This window comes from Delphinapterus leucas, chromosome 4 (assembly GCF_059928025.1).
Source record: "Delphinapterus leucas isolate spDelLeu-1000000601 "Yukka" chromosome 4, BTC_Dleu_Yukka2, whole genome shotgun sequence".
NCBI lineage: Eukaryota > Metazoa > Chordata > Mammalia > Artiodactyla > Monodontidae > Delphinapterus > Delphinapterus leucas.
This window is the reverse complement of record NC_143132.1, coordinates 7134791-7156164: the sequence shown is the minus strand read 5'-3', so window position 1 is coordinate 7156164 and position 21374 is coordinate 7134791. Positions and strand designations below refer to the sequence as shown.

Below are 21374 nucleotides of genomic sequence, written 5' to 3'. Positions count from 1 at the left end.
AGGACGTCTTCCTGGAACCCCAGGCTAGGACATGTTGTACACCCCATGTTCTATTCTAATGATTTATTAAATACCTCTCTTCCCTGATCTATTGTAAACTACATGAAAGTGAGTACCAAGTCAGTCTTTCTCCCTGCTGGATCTGCAGGCCCCTGCATACTGCAGCACATAGTAGGTGCTCAGTAAACTTTTGGTGTACAAATGAATGAATAATTGTTGAAATATCTTCAAGATTTTTTACCTTTTAATTTCTTTTTGAATTGTTTACTTATAAATGTTACTGTTTGGGGGGAAAAACAGTAATTTATTGACTTCTAAGAACTTTCTGTCATCTGTGGTAAATTTCCTTTGGGTAAGTCATATTTTGTGTGTTTTGTTTATTGTAAACACATAACAATAACAGCTAACTCTTATATAATTATTAGTGTGAACAGGCAGAGTTTTATGGTGCTTTATATGTTTTAACCTCACACCACCCTATGAGTGGGCATGATTATTAGCACTAGTTTGCAGAGGATGAAACTGAATCTCAGAGGGGTTAAGTAAGTAGTTGAAAGTCACACAGCAATTCGTAACAGAAGCAGAACACTGTACTCTTAACCTTTACACTACACTGCCTCTGAAGAAGTGTTTAATTTTTTTTTTTTTTAAGTTCAGAGGAGGTAATATTCAACCTGCCCTTTGAAGAACAGGTGGAATTTGACGGAGAAGGAAACAGCAGGACAAGCACCCTCAGGAAGGAGCAGCTGCTGGTCATGGAGCCATGAACACATTGAGCAGTCGGGAAAAGGTAAGTACACACCAGGCTAAATCCTGGAGGCAACAAAGATGGAGAGGGTACGAGAGCCAGGGCTTAGAAGGGCCTTTTGCTTTGCAAAGGGGATGAGGATTTATCCTGTCAGCAGTAGAGGCTGCTGGAGGACTTATAAAGGGAGCTGTTGTCTGCATTACTCTGTAGATGAGTATGCTTTCTTTTTCCTGGTAAGAGATACGATGAAATCATGGTAATACAAAGTTGCATGCAACCAAATAGTGTCTTAACTGTAAAAATCCAGGTTCACAGTTCTGAGAAATGCAGCCCATGAGGCTGTGAAGACAGAGAATTACGTGTGTACCTGAGCTGCTATTTCCTCCTTTGTTTCCATGTAAGAAACTGTACCATCATGTCCAGAGGAGGGCGTGTTGGACTGTCTCCCCATGGGTATCATTGCTCCAATGACATGAACACCAAGGGAGTGGTGACTGCCAACACTAGTGCCCCCAGTGGTGTCCTAGTGGAAAGGGAGTTAATTGCAATTCTGTGAAATATCTCAACTACTCTTCCAGAAGTAACAGCATCTTTGTTATCAGTGGCAAGGGAGTGTTTGTAGGGAAATCAACCAAGAAGGATTCAGTAGGTTGGCCCGATTTCTGTGACGTTATCAGAATTACTGTATGTAGAAGCCTTACTCACAGCAGGGTTTACACACAGGTGCACAGAGCCTGGAGAGGTTCGGGGTAGAATCAGGAGTGTCCATGTCCTAGGATGGTGGGGAGGGGTGGGGGAAGAGGAATTGTTGATTCTCAATCACCTATTAGGCTTTTTTTTTTTACTATGAATGTGTAACACACCACCATCATTTTAGCCCCAACTGTGACTGTGTCATAGTAGAGGTCACAGTATTTCAACATGTAGTTGCTTCAGAGATTTTGAAATAACATTTCTGCTCACCACCCTTTCAAGACACTAGCTCTTCTTAATTAATACTTAAAACAGAGCACAATTTTGTTTTAAAAATATTTTAATGAGTGCATTTTAATATTATCGGTGTCTTTTGTAGTCATATTTATTTTATTCTTATCTATTTAAACACATTCTGAGAAAGCAATCTTAGGTCTTACCTGTCTGCCAAAAAGAGCTATAACACAAAGATGGTTAAAAATCCCTGAGCTACACAGAGAACAGACTTGTGGTTGCCAAGTGGGAAGGGGGTGGGGGAGGGATGGAGTGGGAGTTTGAGATTAGCAGATGCCAACTATTATGTGTAGAACTTATAAACAGTGAGGTCCTACTGTACAGTGCGGTAAACTATATTCAGTATCCTGTGATAAACCATATGGAAAAGAACATGAAGAAGAATGTCTATAGATATATATATATACGTATACAATGTGTGTATATATATATGTGTGTGTGTGTGTGAATCACTTTGCTGTACAGAAGAAATTACCATAATATTGTAAATCAACTATACTTTAATAAAACAAACTTAAAAAAAGAATCCCTGAGCTAAAATATTAAAAATGAGACCAGCTTACTAGACTTATTAGACTTCCTGACACCCTCTGATGTACCATACGTGAAAAAGCTTTCAACCCATAATGGTTAGAATTGTTTCCAGGAGTCCTAGTACTGGGAAAATCCGGATTGCTGTTCTTCTAAGAAAGTTGTCTGTATATTGAACCTTGTCTTTGAGTGTTTTGACCTTCTGAACTACTGTTGAGCATCGATCTGCTCTTCCCTAGGGATGCCAAGTTTAGCAAATAAAAATATGGGACTCCTTTGTACTATATCTATGTGGTACATATATATGGATTTCAAATAAACAATGACTGATTTTGAGAATACGTATATATCAAGTATTGCATGGGACATACTTAAACTAAAAATTATTTGTTGTCCACCTGAAATTCTGTTTTAACTCAACATCTTGTATTTTACCTGGCAACCCTAAAAACACCAAAATTGGGCCAGTATCCCCCAACTAATTAACTACAGATTGTTAGAAAGTGTTTTCTTACAGTTTTTACTGTTGGAGATTAGTTAGCTGCCAAAGGTCTCAGACTTTGATTAAATGTGAAGATATTTTGAAGTTGAAATTTTCTTATTATCCCCCAGTGATCACAAACACCTGTGTTTTCAACTTTGGGACAAGCAGACAACTCAGAAATATTACCAGTCCTTAAAGTACATTTACCACCTTCCAAGAATTTTGGTGTTAACTGTGTCCCCCGAGATCCTGTGATAATCCAGTTTCTGTATCAGAGAAATATGGTCAAAGTTTAGACTGACGGTGAAACTGAATTTCAAAACCTTTTGACACTCATCCCATTGTTAAGTATTTTGGTTCCAAATCAAGCAAACATCATAATTTCCTTTGTCTGGGATGAGATTCCAATCATGAAAATAAGGAGCATAGACATCACCGAGGAGGAGAATGTCACCCTCGCATCCAGGTGAATCACACCAAAGCCCATTAATCATCAACTGATCAAGGCCAACAATTCCAAATTTATTTTTAACAGAAGAATAAGTAGTCAGCATGAAGCCAGAAAACAAACCGGCCTGAAGTCGGTATGTATATTTATAATGTGATATGCTTTCTATGTTTCTATTCCTTCACCATAGTAAAAAATATTATATATGTGAGACAAAGAAAGATAGATGTGAGTGGTTAAAGGCGGCGGGTTCAATGTCTTAGTGAATGAGACTTATTTAGGGAAAAATCAATCTGAGTGTTGCAAATTATATAATGATGCAGTGTAAAAATGCAGTGATCTCGCCTCAAGCAACTTTTGAAGGACAGAGATGCGGGTTTGAGAACACAAACTTGCTTGCTTGCTTTCCGTTTTTTTCTTCGTCTTTTAGTGCTCTGACTATGCCCAGTTTGAAGTTTCATTAAATAGAATATACTAAATAAAATACTTGTTTCTGTACAAGCACCATCTGCAAAAATAGATGCCTTCCGTTCTGAATTATTTCCAGCTTCCGGGTTATGATCAGACAAACCCAGATGCTCTACATTTTCATCTCCTTATCTAAAGGGAACAATGTGGAGCCATCTTCTCTGTGTTACATTTGAACTAATCCAGACTAGAATAGTAAGTAAGATTCCATGAGCTAGTTAAATCTCTTCCCTAAAGAGAAAATTGGGGGCAGTGCATCAGGGAGGCTATCGCAGGCCAACCCGCCTTGTTTTTTTTCTCCACTCAGACATAAATTTTCCTGTTTTACCAGTCATCTTACAACAATGCATGTCCAAGCCATGCTGTGATTAGAGGGGAGTATATGCTTATTACCCAAGTTATTCACATGTTGGAGCACGGAGAGACCAAGGGTGGTAAACCAAAGGAAATTTCCATTTGCTTTTCAGCTGCTGTGTATTCTTACTCTATAGGAAAGTTAGCTGTTATTAAGTAATGATGTTCAGCTGAAGTTGGTCACTCGTAACAACAGACAGATGTAAAATGTTTTATTTGGGTTAGCCAACTCTCTCCCAAATAAAGGGCCTGAAATTGAACTGTCTTTACAAAAATATTCAGCAAATGATACCCTGTTCCAGTGCTCGGATTCTTTGCCATGGAAAATGGGAAATGAGTCTCCTAGTGAACCCACTATCTGTTTAAACTTGTCTTTGCCCAGAGAAAACTTGATGTTCTATGGAGTGAAAAAAATTTTTAATGAATCTACATTGAGGAGTAAAGGGTATAACTATGCAAACCAAAGGATTTTTTTACTTACTTATGGAATCTGAAACAATAATAATGAAATGGAAACATAGGAAAAAGGCTAAATATTCGACCACAGAGGGAAATTGGATCATTAGATGCTCACATGCAATGTAAAATGTGGGATTTGTCTTTAAAGCAGTACTTGTTGCTTTTCCAATGTATAATAAGGCAAAAGAAAGACTTTGTCAGTTCTCCAAGCCATCACTTACAACCTCCAGCCACATAATCCTTTAGGAAGTTGGGTGTTTTTAAGACACTGGTTCTGATTCAGTGGCTCGAGTGTGGGACCCAAGAGCTGGGATTTCTGATTAACATTAGTAAGTGATGCTGGAGCTGCAAGCCTTTTATTATATGCTGTCCTGTCTTCAGGGTCCAGGGATATGGATAGTTCATCTCAAGGTATTTCATGACCACAGAGAAAGATATCTGCCCATCAAATGAACTAAGATTCATAAAGCCTGTTTCCATCCCTACTCCTGCCACTGGCTCAGTGACCTTGAATAAATCACTCTCAACCTTTGTGATCCTATTTTTCCCCAGATATAAAGTGCAAAGTTTAAACCAGATCAGCACTCCTCAGAGTGTTCCCACATGTCAGATAAAGGCCAGATTTACAGAGTTAAGCATGTTTCTTTGCTGTAGAACTTCTCAGACCCTGTAATATACAAATGTGCTGTGTGAGTCTCCAGTGGGTGGGGACAGTGGGGTGCTTGGAGGTTCTGTAGGCAAAGCTTCCCCAAATTACCGGACCACAAATTGCTTTATTTGTGGAATACCTATACCACACACTTAGGGGAAGCCTGAGGAAGAGAACTGCTACGGTTCTTCTATTAGCTTCAGCTCCCCCAGCCCTAAAATCCAGGATCTTTCCTCTGGCCTCTGATGTTCTTAGCCAGTGAACCCCGAAAGCAACTCTAGGATGATATCCATCATCCAAGGAAAAAAACTTAGAGCAATTTTAAACCAATTGCTTTCCTTTTCTCCCAAATTCTCACTTTTCCCTTCAAGACAATTCACCTGAACTTTTATTCCCTAGGACACCTTTCCTGGCAAACTGAAAACTCCACCCAACAGCTACCATATTTGGACATTCAGCCCCATTGATTTTCTCTTCCTTCTCACACCGAAGGACCCACTCCTTTGCTTGAAAGTAATGAGGCTGAACTTTTAGGCAACCCAGTTTACGTGCTTGTGAATTTCCCACAGATTCTATATAACTCTAAGTGGTGAAGAGTATAGATCATGATTTCAAGGTGTGGTCTCAAGACTGGTAGCCTCAGCTCATTAGAAATGCAGGTTCCCAGGCTCTACTCTAGACCTACTGAATCAGAGACTCTGGAGCCCAGCCATCTGTATTTCAAGACTTCCACGTGATTCTGACACTCGCTGAAGTTGGTGAATTCATGTTATAGAGATGAGAAGCAAGGATTACAGACTCAAACAGACCTTGTGCTATATCAGTTTCCTTACCTGGAAGACAGGAATAATCATATTAACTCTCTCAGAATCTAAGTGAGAGTTAAATTAATATATGGCAACTTATGTAAGATCTGGCACAGGATAAGCAATAAATCAAAGCTGTTTATTCTATAAGGGCTACTAACATGTAATGAGCAGGAACTTATTTTGCGATGCTTTGCACTACATCATTACGAGTGATGTTCTTGAGTTAGTTTTGAAGACAGAGGTGCGAAGTGGTTAGATAGGAGACAGATTTGCTTTGCCAACGAGGTCCTCTATGTATTAACTTTATGAACGTGTAAATTATCGAATCTCTCTAAGCTTAGTTTCCTCATTTAGAAAATCAAGAAAACTCTTTCTTCACAAGGTAAAGAGAAGGATTAAATAAAATACTGTCTGTAATTGCACTGAAAAGGGCTAGTCCCTTTTAATGACGTAATGTTTAATTAATGACATAATCCCCTATGTGTTTGTCATCACAGATTATGAGGCCACCAGAACATTAACCAAGGGCTTCTTGCTCCACAGAAATAAGAGTGACAGAATCTGAGGCCCTTATATCTTGCCTTGAAAAGTTGTCTTGTCGTGATAAATTTAAGTACTGATTTAGAAGTAATTGAATGAGAAGAATTATTCACTTTTTCTCTGCTGTCCTTAGGGATCAGGCAAGTCTTTCTTCCCACTGAAATCCTGTGAGATTTGTATTTATTTTTCTATTCAGTGTTTAGCCATAGACTAACATTTGAAGTTTATCTTGAGGGATATTTCAAGACTTTACATGTTTTCTTTAAATACAGTACCTTTTAGGTCAGATATTTAACCCAAAAATATGTAGTAAGAACGTCACTGCGGTCAGACTTTCACTAGGTTTTGCCTTAGTAAAAAACAAGTCCAAGAATTCAACCAGGCAACAAGAGTTTTTTCTCACCTGGGTTACAAGTCAGCTTTGGTTCAGCTGTAGCTCAGCTCCAAGTGTCGCCCACCTCCCCCCTAACCCCCACTGCCATCCAGAGGAAGGAGCAGCCCAATCTGAGCCTCACTGGAGAGCAGTGACAGAACCGTGTCATTCTTATGTCTCTGTTCAGGTGAGGCTTGAGTCACTGCAGCTCACAGGCCATTGGCTGAAGCAGTCACATGACCACATCTGACACAAAAGGGTGAAAACATACTTCCCTGCAGGGACAAACCCAGGGAAGGAATCTCATGGATGGACCCCACAGAGAGGGGCAGTTAGTAGGTGGAAGCAACAATCAGCCACGACAACCCAAAATGACCACGGCTCTACCAATGAGGTTCCAAGTTCATGTCTTCAAAATACAGGTCATTAGGATAGAGGAAACTAGATGGTGAATTTGCCATAACCTTCATTGGTGCTTCCCCTCAGAGCCTCTTGTTCCTCACAAAGAAGAGTGTCCAACTCCACAGCCTCCCAAAAGCTGCCACTCCTTCCAGCCAACCTCAGTCCTCAATGGTCCGAGAGAAAACATGGGTTTGCAGAAGGAAAGAGTAATTTCCCCAGCAGATAAAACCAAAGGGCCACCCTTTGGAATCTGCTGAGAGTCAACTTTGGCCACCTTGCTCTCTTTAATGAACATGTCCAGTTCTGAGGCCACCTGGGCAAAGCCATCTGTGTCCTCAGCTGACACTGATGAAGTCAAGAAGTGGATTCAGAACAGGGAGCCCAGCCATTGAAGCGAGTCCTAGGCTGCTTTGAAGAGCAGGTAGAAGGTGGCACGAGGCCAGTGCCAAAGGCCCCAGTGCATGTGTATGTGCGGCCACAGTCACAGGATCCAAAGAAAGGATAGCTAAGCCTCACTGAGTTTATTTTCCATTATTTTTAAACCTTTTGAGTTCAGTGAACCCCAACTAGATTCTTGTCAAGCACTTTTTTTCTACTTAATATTTAAACCCATGTACCCTTAAAGTGAAATTTCAGCCAGGTATTTCAGATTCATAGCAAAAAGAGAGATCATTAAAAGATTGTTTTGTCAAAAATATTTGACATCCAACAAAGCTTTAGAAGCAACTTTTCTTACAAACAGGGAGCTGTTTTGCCAGAGTTTTCAAGTCAAAGTCCCTCAAATTCTAATTTTAGTCTAGAAATCCAGAGTTATGGTTGGATTTGGATTTCATTCTTCCATGCCTCACCGCCCATTTGAAGGTATGTAGGATGACATCACTTGAGGCCTGGTTGAGAAATTCCAGGTTTAGGGAGACACTGTCTCCCCATTTCTAAATTATTTTTCCACAGGTGCATATACTTTGTTAGCCCACCATGGAACACAGAAGTTTTTCCCAGCATGGGTGAACTGAAGACTTCCAAAATTTGACTCAACAGAGCTATATGTTTTTAGAAGGTCTCAGTTTTGTACTAACTAGGAGGGGGAAAAAATCATTCTTAAAGCATATTTATTTTTTTCCCAGCCAAGCATCACATGAAAGTTAGCTTTATTATCACATTGTTGAGAATTAAATACCCTGTAAATACAGGTTGACTAGAAGAATGGTGGGTGAAAGTCTATTGTGGAAATGAGAGACTTGTCTGTGCTTAATTTTGGCTAATACATCTACTAGCATTATTTATATCATATATTTAATATAATATGAATAATATATCATAATATCTATGTGTTTACTGTAACTGTTTTATAAGTTAAATAATATATAATTTCTATATATCCTATAACACATAATACTTATATGATAAATATAAATAATGTGTTACAGTTTTGATCAGATTCTCCATATATTGCTTTTTAAAAAATTAATACTTAGCCTTGGGCCACTGGGTCATTGGCATTCATTTATCTGTAAGGATGCTGAAGATTCTGAAAAGTAATAAACGGATGTTCTCCATGTCTGCGTGCAATAGCGTTATTTCAGAAATGCTAAGGGCAAGTGGGGAATCGGAGATTTATCAAGGGGGGGTAAGCCGTTAAGCTGCTGATATGATTCAACATCTATATCCCAGTGTGGTGGTTCTCAATGTGTGTTCCTGCAACAGCATCATCACCTGGGAATTTTTAGACATGCTAATTCTTGGACGCCACCCTAAACCTACCGAGTCAGAAACTCCAAGCCTTCCAGATGGTTCTGATGCAGCTAAAGTCTGAGCACCCTTGTCAGAGTGGTTGAGCGTGTAGATACAACAGCTTCACACACTGCCAGGTGCCAGCTGTTGAGAACTTGGGTGGGTCACACAACCTCTCTGTGGCTCCATTTCTTCCTCATGGGGAGGGTGTGAGGGTTAATTACATTCACACGTGGAAAGCACCTAGAATAGTGGCTGGTACATGGCTCTAGCGCTATTTATGATGACGATTATTGTTACTAGTGATCTGAAGCTTTTGTATTACTGTCACTTATCTGAATCTTTATTTTATTATTGTCATTTTATTATCTGGACCTTTCCCACTTTGGACCATTTCTGGCTCTATCCTGACTCTGTTCTTGCTTAGTATTTGCATATGTATTTCTCCTAACTGGTCAGGGACTTTCTGTCCATTTACAGGTTGATTTCTCTCTGACAGGACAGCATGCTCCAGCTCGCAGTAATTAATTTCTTTGGTCTTCCATTCTTACCAGATCCCCTTTCTTGGATAGAATTCTTCCCCTTCCACCAACGACGGTGATGGGAACTTCCTTTCCATTTTTTCCATTCTCATTGTTTTGTCCCCAGCACTGGAAGTGTGGTTCTTCATATAGATAAGTATCTTTTTCAGTGTGGCTACTGTTTAGTTCTGTTTCCAAAATGTGTTTCTTTTCCTCTTTATCTCCAGAAAACAAATGCTACACAGCCTAAGCACTAAGTGACTTCATTCCATGTATATGTTACTGGCCTGAAGTAGGAGAGTGTAATATTGACCTCTCCATTCAGTAGTTTCAAGGACTTCACTTCAGTAAAGATATCACCATTCTAAGAATTACAATCCCAACCCACATGTTGGAATCATATGATGAAAACTGGAGAAATAAATACAGTTTCCAGAGACTATAGAAAACTACTAATGGTTCATATGGAATGTTGTTTCTTTGCGGGATTAGGAGAGGGAAAATTAGGAGAGGATATCTTTTATTATTCTTTCCTTCCTTTACTTTTGGGAAATGATTATGGTCCCTTAATATTTTAGAAGTGAAACCAGGTAGATTGCAGAATCTAAGGGAAAAAAAATCTAAAGCAGTAACATAAAATTATATGAAAGAAGAGTGTGCAATGAAGTAAATTGCATTAAAGTCTGCTGAAGAATGAAATACTATAAATTAAGAGCATATAATAAAGTGTAAAAGGTAAAGCGTACAGGTAAAAATAAATGGGTGCAAAGAAGGAGATGCTGGACCTTAATAGAGCGATGATGTAGATGTCATTTGCCAAACATACTGTGAACACACTGGGAGAATCCAGTATATAAAAGGCTATACGGACTGATAATTGGGACTACCTAAATGATAAAAGAGTAATTATTGTAATTATTTACAATAATTAGTGGATCAGAAAAGAAGTGTGAAGTGCATTAAGCCTCTGTGTATAAGACAGATAAAAATGTGGGGAGATATATATGTATAGTTTAGGAAGAAGTATTTCAGAAAAGTAGCATGCAAAAGAATCTAGTGGAGTTAGAACAGATTGCATTAAACTTTGGAGGTTTAAGAGGGATTTGTGTACTGACAAGAACTCCAGTCTAGCTTCCAAAGACTTTGGACCCCGTTCTTTCTGCTATGGGCCATCTGTGTGAAGAAGGCAAGTCACTGCAACCTCCCAGGTCTCCTGGTTTGAAAAACGTGTGTCAAATGCCTTGGTTTTGACATTCTTTTTGAATCTAATGTTCTATGACTCAACAGCAATAATGCATTTCCACAGGCGGTAAAAATATTCTAGACTCTTCCCTTCCAATTCTCACTGTTTACTTCCTCTGCACTTCCCCTTCCTGCCTCTCTGTTTGCTGGTCAGTTGATAGTGGGCTTCAGTGGGGGTGAGTTAACCCACCCTTTCCAGGGTGTTTTACTATCGAGCTCCCTCCAGAGGGTGGGAATTCTACAGTGAGGGCTGTGATTGGGGCTTCAATTTCATTCCTAAAATACTCCTTGAGCTTGGATCTATTCTGGGCACTATGCCAGATCACCAGGGGTTGGAAGGTGAACGCTGGGGCCCTAGCACTTGGGGGAATCAGTAAGGGTCAGTTTCACTGGGTCAGTTTCTTAGTAAACAGCTGTGAACTCCATGTGTCCCTCTTTCTTTCAGGAAGTAGAAGAATCCTATGGTAGCCAGGTGGGCGAAGGGGAGCAAGGACGATACACCTGCTTTGAAGAAGCCGCCATTTGACCTGCCGAGTGAGTGACCAGGTAGCACCCAGTTCTGAGGGCACAGCAATGTTGAGAGGGAGGGAGTGGGTGTTTAACCTTTGAGTGCTGTCCACCAGCCGCTCTTTTCCACAGAGAGATGCTAATCCCAATACCCCCACCCCACCCAGAGACTCTAAGTTTTGTTCCCCCATATATGCCCCCCATCCTCTGATAGCCATTGGTGTCACTGATTCCAACAATAGTTGTGCAAAAATGCAGCACAAGAGCTTTCAGCAGAAAGAGGGGAAAGATTCAGCTCATCGCGAGCCTGGCCCACTGCCCCTTTGAAACAGAGGTTAAAACAGAAGCTTCATGACATTGCCTTCATAGAAACAGGGCCAAGTTTCCCAGAATCTGGTGGAAGGCTGAGCTTGGGGCTTAGCGTGTGCTGCAGGACACTTCTGCATCATTCACACAAGAAAACTTAAGCTTCTGTTTTTATTTCAGTGGGTTGAATGGCATGTACTTTCCCCTACCAGTTTCTTTTTTTTGTTTAAGTGCATGCAATTACTTGTCCATAAGCTGCATTTGTCTTGGCAAAGTGTTCTGAGCTTGACTACGCATTTGGGCATGCCAGCATGGCATTAACCTTTTCAAACTTTCATTGTGGTCGCTTTCCTCTCGATTACTGAGAAGTGCTGCATAAAGGGTCTGATAAAGCCCACGCTAAATTATATCCTGTACTTTACATCTAAATTGATACCCAAATAAATGGAATAGGCTTCAACAAGTAAAATAAATTCTGAATAACTTAGGGCCCTTCTTTGCAAAGAAAATGAAATGGTGACTCTCCTTTCTGAGAAAAAAAAAAAATCATTTCAAGGGTCAGTCAGTAAATGACACACTCTTAATAACATAACAGGAAAATTAAAAAGCCCAACAGATTTACTGCATCCTCAACAGGTGTTATCCTATAATGGATACAGTTTCAGATTCCTTGAAGGGATTTGCCCAAAGGATTACTTTAGAAACTTCTATTGAGATAACACTGCTCCAACAGCAAAGATTATTGCGTGAATAACAGACCACCATATACCAGTTCCTTTTTAAAGGGAGAAATTTTTTAATTATTATTCTTAAAATGCCGATGAGGTGGGAAAAACATACCAACCAGGTAGAATTGCCCTATAATCACTCACATTATGTTTTTCAAGGAATGTAGGGGTAATTTATGTCAGTCGCCAGGCAGGTACTATAAGATGCTGTGTGGCCTCATACACAGCTTGTCCCTATCTGTAAATGGAGGGCAGAGCATTGCCCAGGGCTCAGTGTGGGAGCCTAGTGCTTCTTCTAGGTAAGTCTGTTCTGCTACAATGTTGGTTGCCTGTACTTATTTACTTGTTCATTAGCTCTTTAAAATAGATTCCTATGCTGGTTCTACTTAGCTCAAAAGAAGTAAGGCCAAATTTTTGCACCATACCTAAATGTCACACCTAATATTCTATATTGATAACACTTTTCTGAGAATAACGAGCATATTGATCAAGCTGTTAATAAAGCTTAATTATTCACTCTATGTTTGTTTTTGGTTGTTTGATAACTTGCTCTTTTCCATTGTAATCAAGAACTAGGACAGGTCATGGATTCCCAATTATTCATTGGACTAGGGGGAAAATGAATTGCTACTACAGGGAATGTCATGCAAATGGTAGCTTTTTAAAAACGATTATGAATACTACACATGGTTTTAAAATTTGTATTAACATTTCCCATTGCTGTATCAAGACGTATCTTATGGATGGTGCATTTTAATTATATCAGTACTGGCCCTATGCTCAGTCAACTTATTTTTAAATTTTCTATACTTGGAAATCCGTAAGAGCTGAATATACATAAATAATCATAATACTCCGTGGGGTGGATTCTTGTGAGTGTGATATCACAAAGAGAAGATTAGCATCATTTTTTTGAGTGTGAATCTCTGTTTTGGCACTTTATAGCCATTATCTCATTCAACTATCACAAGAACCCTGAGAAGTAGACTTTAGTTCCATATTTTACATATTAGAGATTTGAGGTCCAGAAAGGTTAAATAGCTTAGCCCAGGTCTCACAGCAAATAAGTGGGAGAGGCAACATTTAACCCAGGTTTCTCTGTCTTCAGTCTGTGCTCTTCACTCCCTCCTACTGCCATCCTCAAGTACCCAGTGATTCATCTTGCCCTCAGAATTATCCTTTCTTGTAAACGTCCATGTACATTCGTATTTATCTCACATGATTATCCTGTTTCTGTTTTCTGGGCATTCTACCTCATGTGACAACAATGGAACGTCTCTCTTTGTCATTTCCTTAGGTGGTCCCAAGGCCTGACCATGGAACGGATTAACATCAGTATGGCCAGTGCTACCCTGGTGAAGCACACAGCTGGAGCTGGCCTCAAGGCCAGCAGACCCCGAGTCATGTCCAAGAGTGGGCACAGCAATGTGAGAATCGACAAAGTGGATGGCATATACTTGCTCTACCTCCAAGACTTGTGGACCACCGTCATCGACATGAAGTGGAGATACAAGCTCACCCTGTTTGCTGCCACGTTCGTGATGACGTGGTTCCTTTTTGGTGTGATCTACTATGCCATTGCCTTCATTCATGGGGACTTAGAACCCAGGGAGCACACTTCAAATCACACCCCCTGCATCATGAAGGTGGACTCGCTCACGGGGGCATTTCTCTTTTCCCTGGAATCCCAGACAACCATCGGCTATGGAGTCCGTTCCATCACGGAGGAATGCCCTCATGCCATCTTCCTCTTGGTGGCTCAGCTGGTCATCACCACCTTGATTGAGATCTTCATCACGGGCACCTTCCTGGCCAAAATTGCGAGACCCAAAAAGCGGGCAGAGACCATCAAGTTCAGCCACTGTGCTGTCATCACCAAGCAGAACGGGAAGCTGTGCTTGGTGATCCAGGTGGCCAACATGAGGAAGAGTCTCCTGATTCAGTGCCAGCTCTCGGGAAAGCTCCTCCAGACCCATGTCACCAAGGAGGGGGAGCGAATCCTCCTCAACCAGGCCACCGTCAAATTCCATGTGGACTCCTCTTCCGAGAGCCCTTTCCTCATCTTGCCCATGACATTCTACCACGTGCTGGATGAGACGAGCCCCCTGAGAGATCTCACCCCCCAAAACCTTAAGCAGAAGGAGTTTGAGCTGGTGGTCCTCCTGAACGCCACGGTGGAGTCCACCAGCGCTGTCTGCCAGAGCCGCACCTCTTACATCCCAGAGGAGATCTACTGGGGTTTTGAGTTTGTGCCTGTGGTTTCTCTCTCAAAAACCGGCAAGTACGTGGCTGATTTCAGTCAGTTTGAACAGATCCGGAAGAGCCCAGATTGCACCTTTTACTGCACGGATTCTGAGAAGCAGAAACTTGAGGAGAAGTACAGGCAGGAAGATCAGAGGGAAAGAGAGCTGAGAACACTTTTGTTGCAACAGAGCAACGTCTGACGGCAGTGGTGTTGCCTCGACTTAACTCTGAGCTGCTTCCACATCTGAGCTCCCTTCAAACCCAGAGGTCACCGGGAAAACAAAAACGTGTGGACGCACTCTGAAAAACTGCACAGATATACAGACCTGGTCCTTTGATCTGGTGTCTAAACAAGCATTCCACATCTGGGAGGGTTCCCTTTTTAAATGCTTTGTGTGAACCAAACTCCCCAAATTCAAATTTTCTAAAAGGGGGCTGCATTTCAAAGAACTTGGTGGAGGCTACTTGAAACAATCTGGATGGACAGATATTTCACAATGCTGGTATTGAAAGGAAATGCATTTCCATACAAGGATGTCAGCTATAATAAAATGTATTTATTCAATCCAAGTATCAAAGAGGAGATGGCCGAGAGCTGAAATGTGGTTCAGTACCCACTTATATCATTGCTCTAAAACACACTCATTTTTTCAAGCAGAGAAAAAGGTATTTATAATGAAGGCTATCTGGTAATACATAAAAAGGGGCAAAGGGACTCTGAACTCACAAAATATGATAATTCTGTTTTTACCTTTTTCGGTGAATGTAATTGTACAGAGTGAAATTGATCAAATCAGGAATGCATCGTTGTGAATACATGTACAGATGGAGCTGATGTGATTGTTCACACTCATTTGTTTTGGTTGGAATGTACTAGCCCCTTTCTATTCAAAATGGGTTCACAGACCAGCAGTATCAACAGCATCCAGGAGCTTATTAGTAATTTCGCTCCAGCTGGACTTAGAGAATCCGAGGCTGTATCTTAACAGGACCCACAAGTCATTCACGTAAAAATGAAAGTTTTAAAACTTCACTCTGGACAATGTTTTCAAAGTAACTTTCTGAAGCCAGGGGACTCTGTGGGTCCCACATCCCCAGTTCTTTATTATGGACAAATATTCCTTTCAGTGATTTCATTCCTTATTAAAATACCTTGTCCACAAAGGAACTGCCACAGGTATTTCAAGAACGGAATAAGACCGTTGAGAATAATGGCTGTCTCTCTCAAGCTAAGTACATGCTTGTTGATTACAGTGAACACAAAAGAAACATTCAGCTCCATAACAATCAGAAATGTGCTCCTATATTGAAGTCCAGTCCGTGAGGTTGAATGGGACTCCGAGGAACAAGTGGAGCTGAGGATAAGGAATTCAAACACAGACGATTCCTTGAAGCAGGAACAAAATTTGATACTCTGATAACATGTAAAATATGCCCTCAGTATTGAAACAAATCTCATACAACTCAGTGTTACACAGGAAACGTTTGGATTTTGGCAGAATTTAGAGCGTTTATTTGGGGCAGAGAATAAATGGGCTAGGATTGGCTAAATGTGCAAAAGGTGAATTCTCATTTCATTCAAACCAGGACAGATTTGTACATTCACTCAAGAAGAATGTGACTTTGAGTGTGTAGACACGGCATGGACGTACACACGAGCCCACATATATGGATACACTGACCAGACCTGCGAGCGCGCACACCACATGCACGCACACACACAGAGGCATGCTCGTCCTGGCTTTTCCATCACAACTGTGGAAATTATCCATGAAGACATTTGTGATTAAGAGAGCAAGTCCTGGGCAAGTGTGCTCATGTATATTTTATTCTATAAGAATGGGAACACTGGGGCAAGTAATCTGGATTCAGATTATCTGTGAAATGGTGTCATATCATGATGTTCCCACATTTCAAGTCTCCTTCCATTAAACAGAAAATGTGGCTAAAACCTCTGACCCAGAACTGAACCTTTAATGCAGCTGTAAAAATCATGGGGTTGAAGCTGTAAAAGTTTAAAATACAGGGCTTCCATGGTGGCGCAGTGGTAAAGAACCCACCTGCCAATACAGAGCACACGGGTTCGAGCCCTAGTCCGGGAAGATCATACATGCTGCGGAGCAACAAAGCCACAACTACTGAGCCTGTGCTCTAGAGTCCGCAGGCCTAGAGCCCATGCTCTGCAACAAAGTGAAGCCACCACAATGAGAAGCCCACGCACTGCAAAGAAGAGTAGCCCCTGCTCACCGCAACTAGAGAAGGCCCACGTGCAGCAACGAAGACCCAACACAACCAAAATTTAATTAATTAATTAATTTTTAAAAATCACATTAATGTAGTTAGATATTAGTCGTTTTAGTTATTAAACCTTTTTTTATTGTATAATGTGGTAACATTGACAGGAAAATAATGCCCTAGTATGTTTACAGTTTTGCTCTTGCACTATCACGTTTTTTCACAATATTTACATCAGTGCTAATTTGAATGTGATCAAAATTCAGAATCTTGCATACTTCTATTGTATATGGTACAATGATGTAACATAAGATTGAGAAATCTTACTGTATGTTCATTTCGCATACCTATTTCAGCCAGATTTGGAAGACTCAATCATCTGATCTATTGCACTACACACAAAATAAATAAATATGTAGCGTCTTAAAATCCAATACTTGTACAAGTCAATAAATCATATTATAACAAAATATTCCATAAATAGCTCTAAAGTTGCTTCTGGTTTGAAACTTAGCATTTTCCAGGCACACTTACTTATTATTACTCTGTACAAAATCCTCTCGTGTTAACATGCTAACAAAAGGATTCAGGCAAAATTATTTGATTACATCTGGGCATGAATCTGACTGAAACAGATTCATGCTCAACACCCAACTAACAGTTGTCAAACTAACGGAGGATTTTGACCCCAAAATGTTTTTTGCATTTTGACATATTTCCAATGCATGAGGCCTTCTCAGTGTAGCCATTCAAAAATGTCATGTTCCATTTGAGAAACCACAACGTAACGAGCAGCAAATCAGTGTAATCTGCAAACCATGTCTTATTTAAGTGATAAAACACATTGTACTGACATGGCACCCAGTAGCCAATGGCCCCAGACAGCATAGCAGAGATTCACTCATTGATCCTCACAACAAGCCATCGTTGTTTCTCTTTCCCACTTAACAGGAAATTACAGCCCAGAGATGAGATTCCAGAAACCTAAAATTAGAGGTTAAAAGTAAAAAGTGCCATGAATGAGTGGGTCAGGTATTTAGATGCATTTAAACAACTATTTTGTCTGATTTTTCTTTGAATTAAATTTTCAGTTTTAATTGACTGATTTCAATCCCATCGAAATGTAAATTGACAGATTAAAAAAAAAAGGGACACTTCTACCGCAATATGATTCTTTCTCCCTTGCTTGGATCCTCTGTACTCAGACATCATCTGGAGAAAGAAGAAAAGAGAAAAGAAAAACAAGGAAGTCACGAGGCCTTTGCACTGGTAGCTTAGTAAAGGGCCACCTCATCTTCGGGCTTGGTTCTGTATTTGGTCTCTGTGGTCAAACGGTCAGACATCCAACCATGTGGCATAACAAAGCCTTCCAGCCTCTCAATCTTGGCTTTCATTCTTGCTAGACTTTTACTGTTAAATATTAGAAATAACTAGTTTTGAATGCAGGTTATTTTATAATCGCTTTCTGGGGTGGGATTTTTTTCAAATGAAAGGTATTAGCATTTCAAGTCTTGATTTCCAAGTTCTATAGTGTACACTCGAGTTTCAGCATTGGACTCTGCATAGGTCCAAGGTGCCCTTAATTTTCTTCCCCTGGGAAGACTTACCCCTGAAGGTCTAAACTTAACATTTCACTCCTAATTGACTAACTACACACGTTTTGCCTTTTGTGGATTTCAGTTTATCTGTAATCAGGATGAGCTGCCAACCAATCCTTAGGTCTCTGGGTAGCAATGAGCAGTTTCTGCTCTCAGAGTGAGGTAACATATGAGCAGAGTTTGAGTCTCCAGAGTATAAATTTGCAATGAAATGGTATAATTAGAATTCAACTGGAATTTTAAAGAATAAAAGAGATGCTTAATTTCTTGAGGTATTACTATTTGTTGGTAGACTTTTTTATTGTCGTTGTGTCATTTTGATTTTTTTTAAAGAAATCTGAAACAAAGTCTTTGTCTTCAAAGTAAGAAAGGCAGTGAGAAACATGTAAAAATAAAAGCTAATAGTTGATCAATTAGACTTCCACATAAAAAGACTTCTACCAGTGGAAAAGAACTTCATTGCAGGGGAAATATGGGTAATTCAGTCTCACATTACAACAGACTGTGTCATCATATCGTTCTGGCTTCCCAGGGGTAGCAATTTTCCTAGCCTTTAAGAAACACTGATGTATTCAGCCCTACTTTTTCCCAAAGTTTTTCTACTTTGGGAAAGTAGAAAAGTATCTTTCTTTGGGAAAGATATTTAATGAAAAAAAAAACGTGAGTCAGAAATAAAGCTCCAGTTATGTCACTTCATCTTCATCTTCTGTCAGTTCTCCTGTTAGACTCAATTTTCTTTTCAACTTGACATGTCCTTGGTTGATTATTCTTCATCTTTGCCATCCATTCTAGCAAGTCAAATAAGTCTGTGGGTTAAAAATAATCAATCAATCCAAATTAGTAATTTGTGGACATTTAGATGCCTAAAAACTGGGGATAGGAACTTTTATCTTTCAGTTAGTATGTTGCTAGTGTGTAAAAATAGAAGACCAAGAAAAACCTGTTGGGGCTTCCCTGGTGGCGCAGTGGTTGAGAATCTGCCTGCTAATGCAGGGGACATGTGTTTGAGCCCTGGTCTGGGAGGATCCCACATGCCACGGAGCAACTAGGCCCGTGAGCCACAACTACTGAGCCTGCACGTCTGGAGCCTGTGCTCCGCAACAAGAGAGGCCGCCATAGTGAGAGGCCCGGGCATCGCGATGAAGAGTGGCCCCTACTTGCCACAACTAGAGAAAGCCCTTGCACAGAAACGAAGACACAGCACAGCAAAAATTAATTAATTAATTAATAAACTCCTACCCCCAATATCTTAAAAAAAAAAAGAAAGAAAAGAAAAACCTGTTGATTTGAGTGGATAGTTAATTCCTAATAAAATTACAAGAATTGATTATGGAAGTCGAAAGACATAATTGGCATACGAGTATAAATGCCAAAGATGTCATATATGTAGATAAAGGACATATAACTAGTAAAAGTAAATTTCAGCCAAACACAGGGAACTTTGGTAGATTCCATGCATATTCTTTGAGCCTATCACAGAAGAGCCAGGAACAATGGGCTCTAACTCTTCCTCCACATGATGTACAGGAGCCCTGACTCCCAACCTCTGTTGGAGAATCAGGCTGATGGCTTTGTATTCCTAACCAGCACGGGATGAGCAAAACCAAAGATGAAGGCATCAACCTAAAAGCCCATCACCAAGTTTTTTGTTTAGCAGCTCCAGCCTTATGATGTACTTAACTGTGATCTCATCTTTACTCAAGGCCAAATCTTATCTAGTATCCAGGCCTTCGCAACAACTTAAGATATCCAATTTCACCCCTCAAAAATATTAAAGTTAGAGGTAGAACCTACTCAAAATTAGACTCCAAGGGAGCTACTACAATTGATTACATAGTACCCATTCTCAAAAAAAATCAGAAGTTGTTGATTCCGAGCTAAGAAATATGACCTCTTAGCTTATTATTCCTATGATTGTTATTATCGCAAATGCCCTTAATATTTGCTGAAAAAGTAAAGAACTTCCAAGAACGTGTGGAGAGGAATTCAAAGGAATGATTTTTTTTCATTTACTATAATGTAACCATATTCTTCCATCTGCAATCAAATCTTAAGAGTAAGGATGTTGTATTAAATCAAATCATTACAGGAAGTATGACTGTATCAGGGACTTTTTACAAAAACAAACTTCCAGATCATGAGAGGAAGCTGTGTTTGTGTGCTGACACAAAGTATTCAACAGCAGTCAGGAGGGGAAGGCAGGATGACAGCCAACTTGGATCTATTTTTGAAGAATTATTTCTGTAGGGTATCATAGCATTGTAAGTTATGAAAAAGAATGCTTTGGTAAACAGTCATCTCCATTTCAAAAGGACCCACTCCAAAATACCACTTAATGAAATTCACGGGAATGTTATGAAGATGGAAATCCCAAATGACATGAGATTTTACAAGCAAACAGTTCTACTTTTCGTAAATACTGGCAGTGTGCATTTACCAAAATCTCCATCATGCCTTGCTGATCACTACCCCATGCCACAAGAGGCGTGTCCTTGATTTCCTCTGATTTTTAAACTAGTCTTAGGCTTAAATTTACCATAGCATAGTAGTGACTCCTGTTTCTCAAGGTTGAGCTACTACTTGGTGCATGTTAGAAATCTCAAACTAACTGAGGCGTGTGTACTTGGTCACTACTGAACCCAATCGTGCTATGACCAATCAGCTTTAAATAGGTCCTTTTATGTTCTATGAATTCATTCTGCTATTTGTCAAACCATGTCTTGTTTCATATGTATCTCCATCACCTTTCTTTTTATATATATATGGATCACTCTCATCTGTGAAGCAATAGCAAATACAATAAAGCTACTTTTATAGTCTTGAGTTTCTTCTCATTTCACTGGAAGGGTAATGATGTTCCAGCTGGTGCTCTGATGGACAGGGAATTACTAGTTTCTTAGAGACCTCAGAGATTAAACTCATTTGACACAGCCTTTTCCAATGATGGTAACTACAATAATTTGGGGATGACTAGGTCCTTGTTGAGATGGTATTTTCTACCAATGTCTAA

At 40.0% G+C, this 21374-nt stretch overlaps 1 protein-coding gene across 6 annotated transcripts in view; it reads left to right on the top strand.

Annotated features, from left to right (window-relative positions):
* KCNJ15 (potassium inwardly rectifying channel subfamily J member 15) overlaps positions 1-21187 on the top strand; it is a 65541-nt gene extending 44354 nt beyond the window's left edge. For 5 of the 6 annotated variants that reach the window (XM_089910249.1, XM_022552891.3, XM_022552890.3 and 2 more), the window contains 3 exons: positions 653-790; positions 11192-11292; positions 13585-21187. In XM_089910249.1, coding sequence (XP_089766375.1) covers positions 13604-14731 — 1128 coding nt within the window. In that variant the 5' untranslated portion in view covers positions 653-790; positions 11192-11292; positions 13585-13603 and the 3' untranslated portion in view covers positions 14732-21187. The remainder of the gene's footprint in view (positions 1-652; positions 791-11191; positions 11293-13584) is intronic. The other variant, XM_089910250.1, reaches the window with a different exon arrangement.
* Positions 21188-21374: the final 187 nt, after the last annotated feature.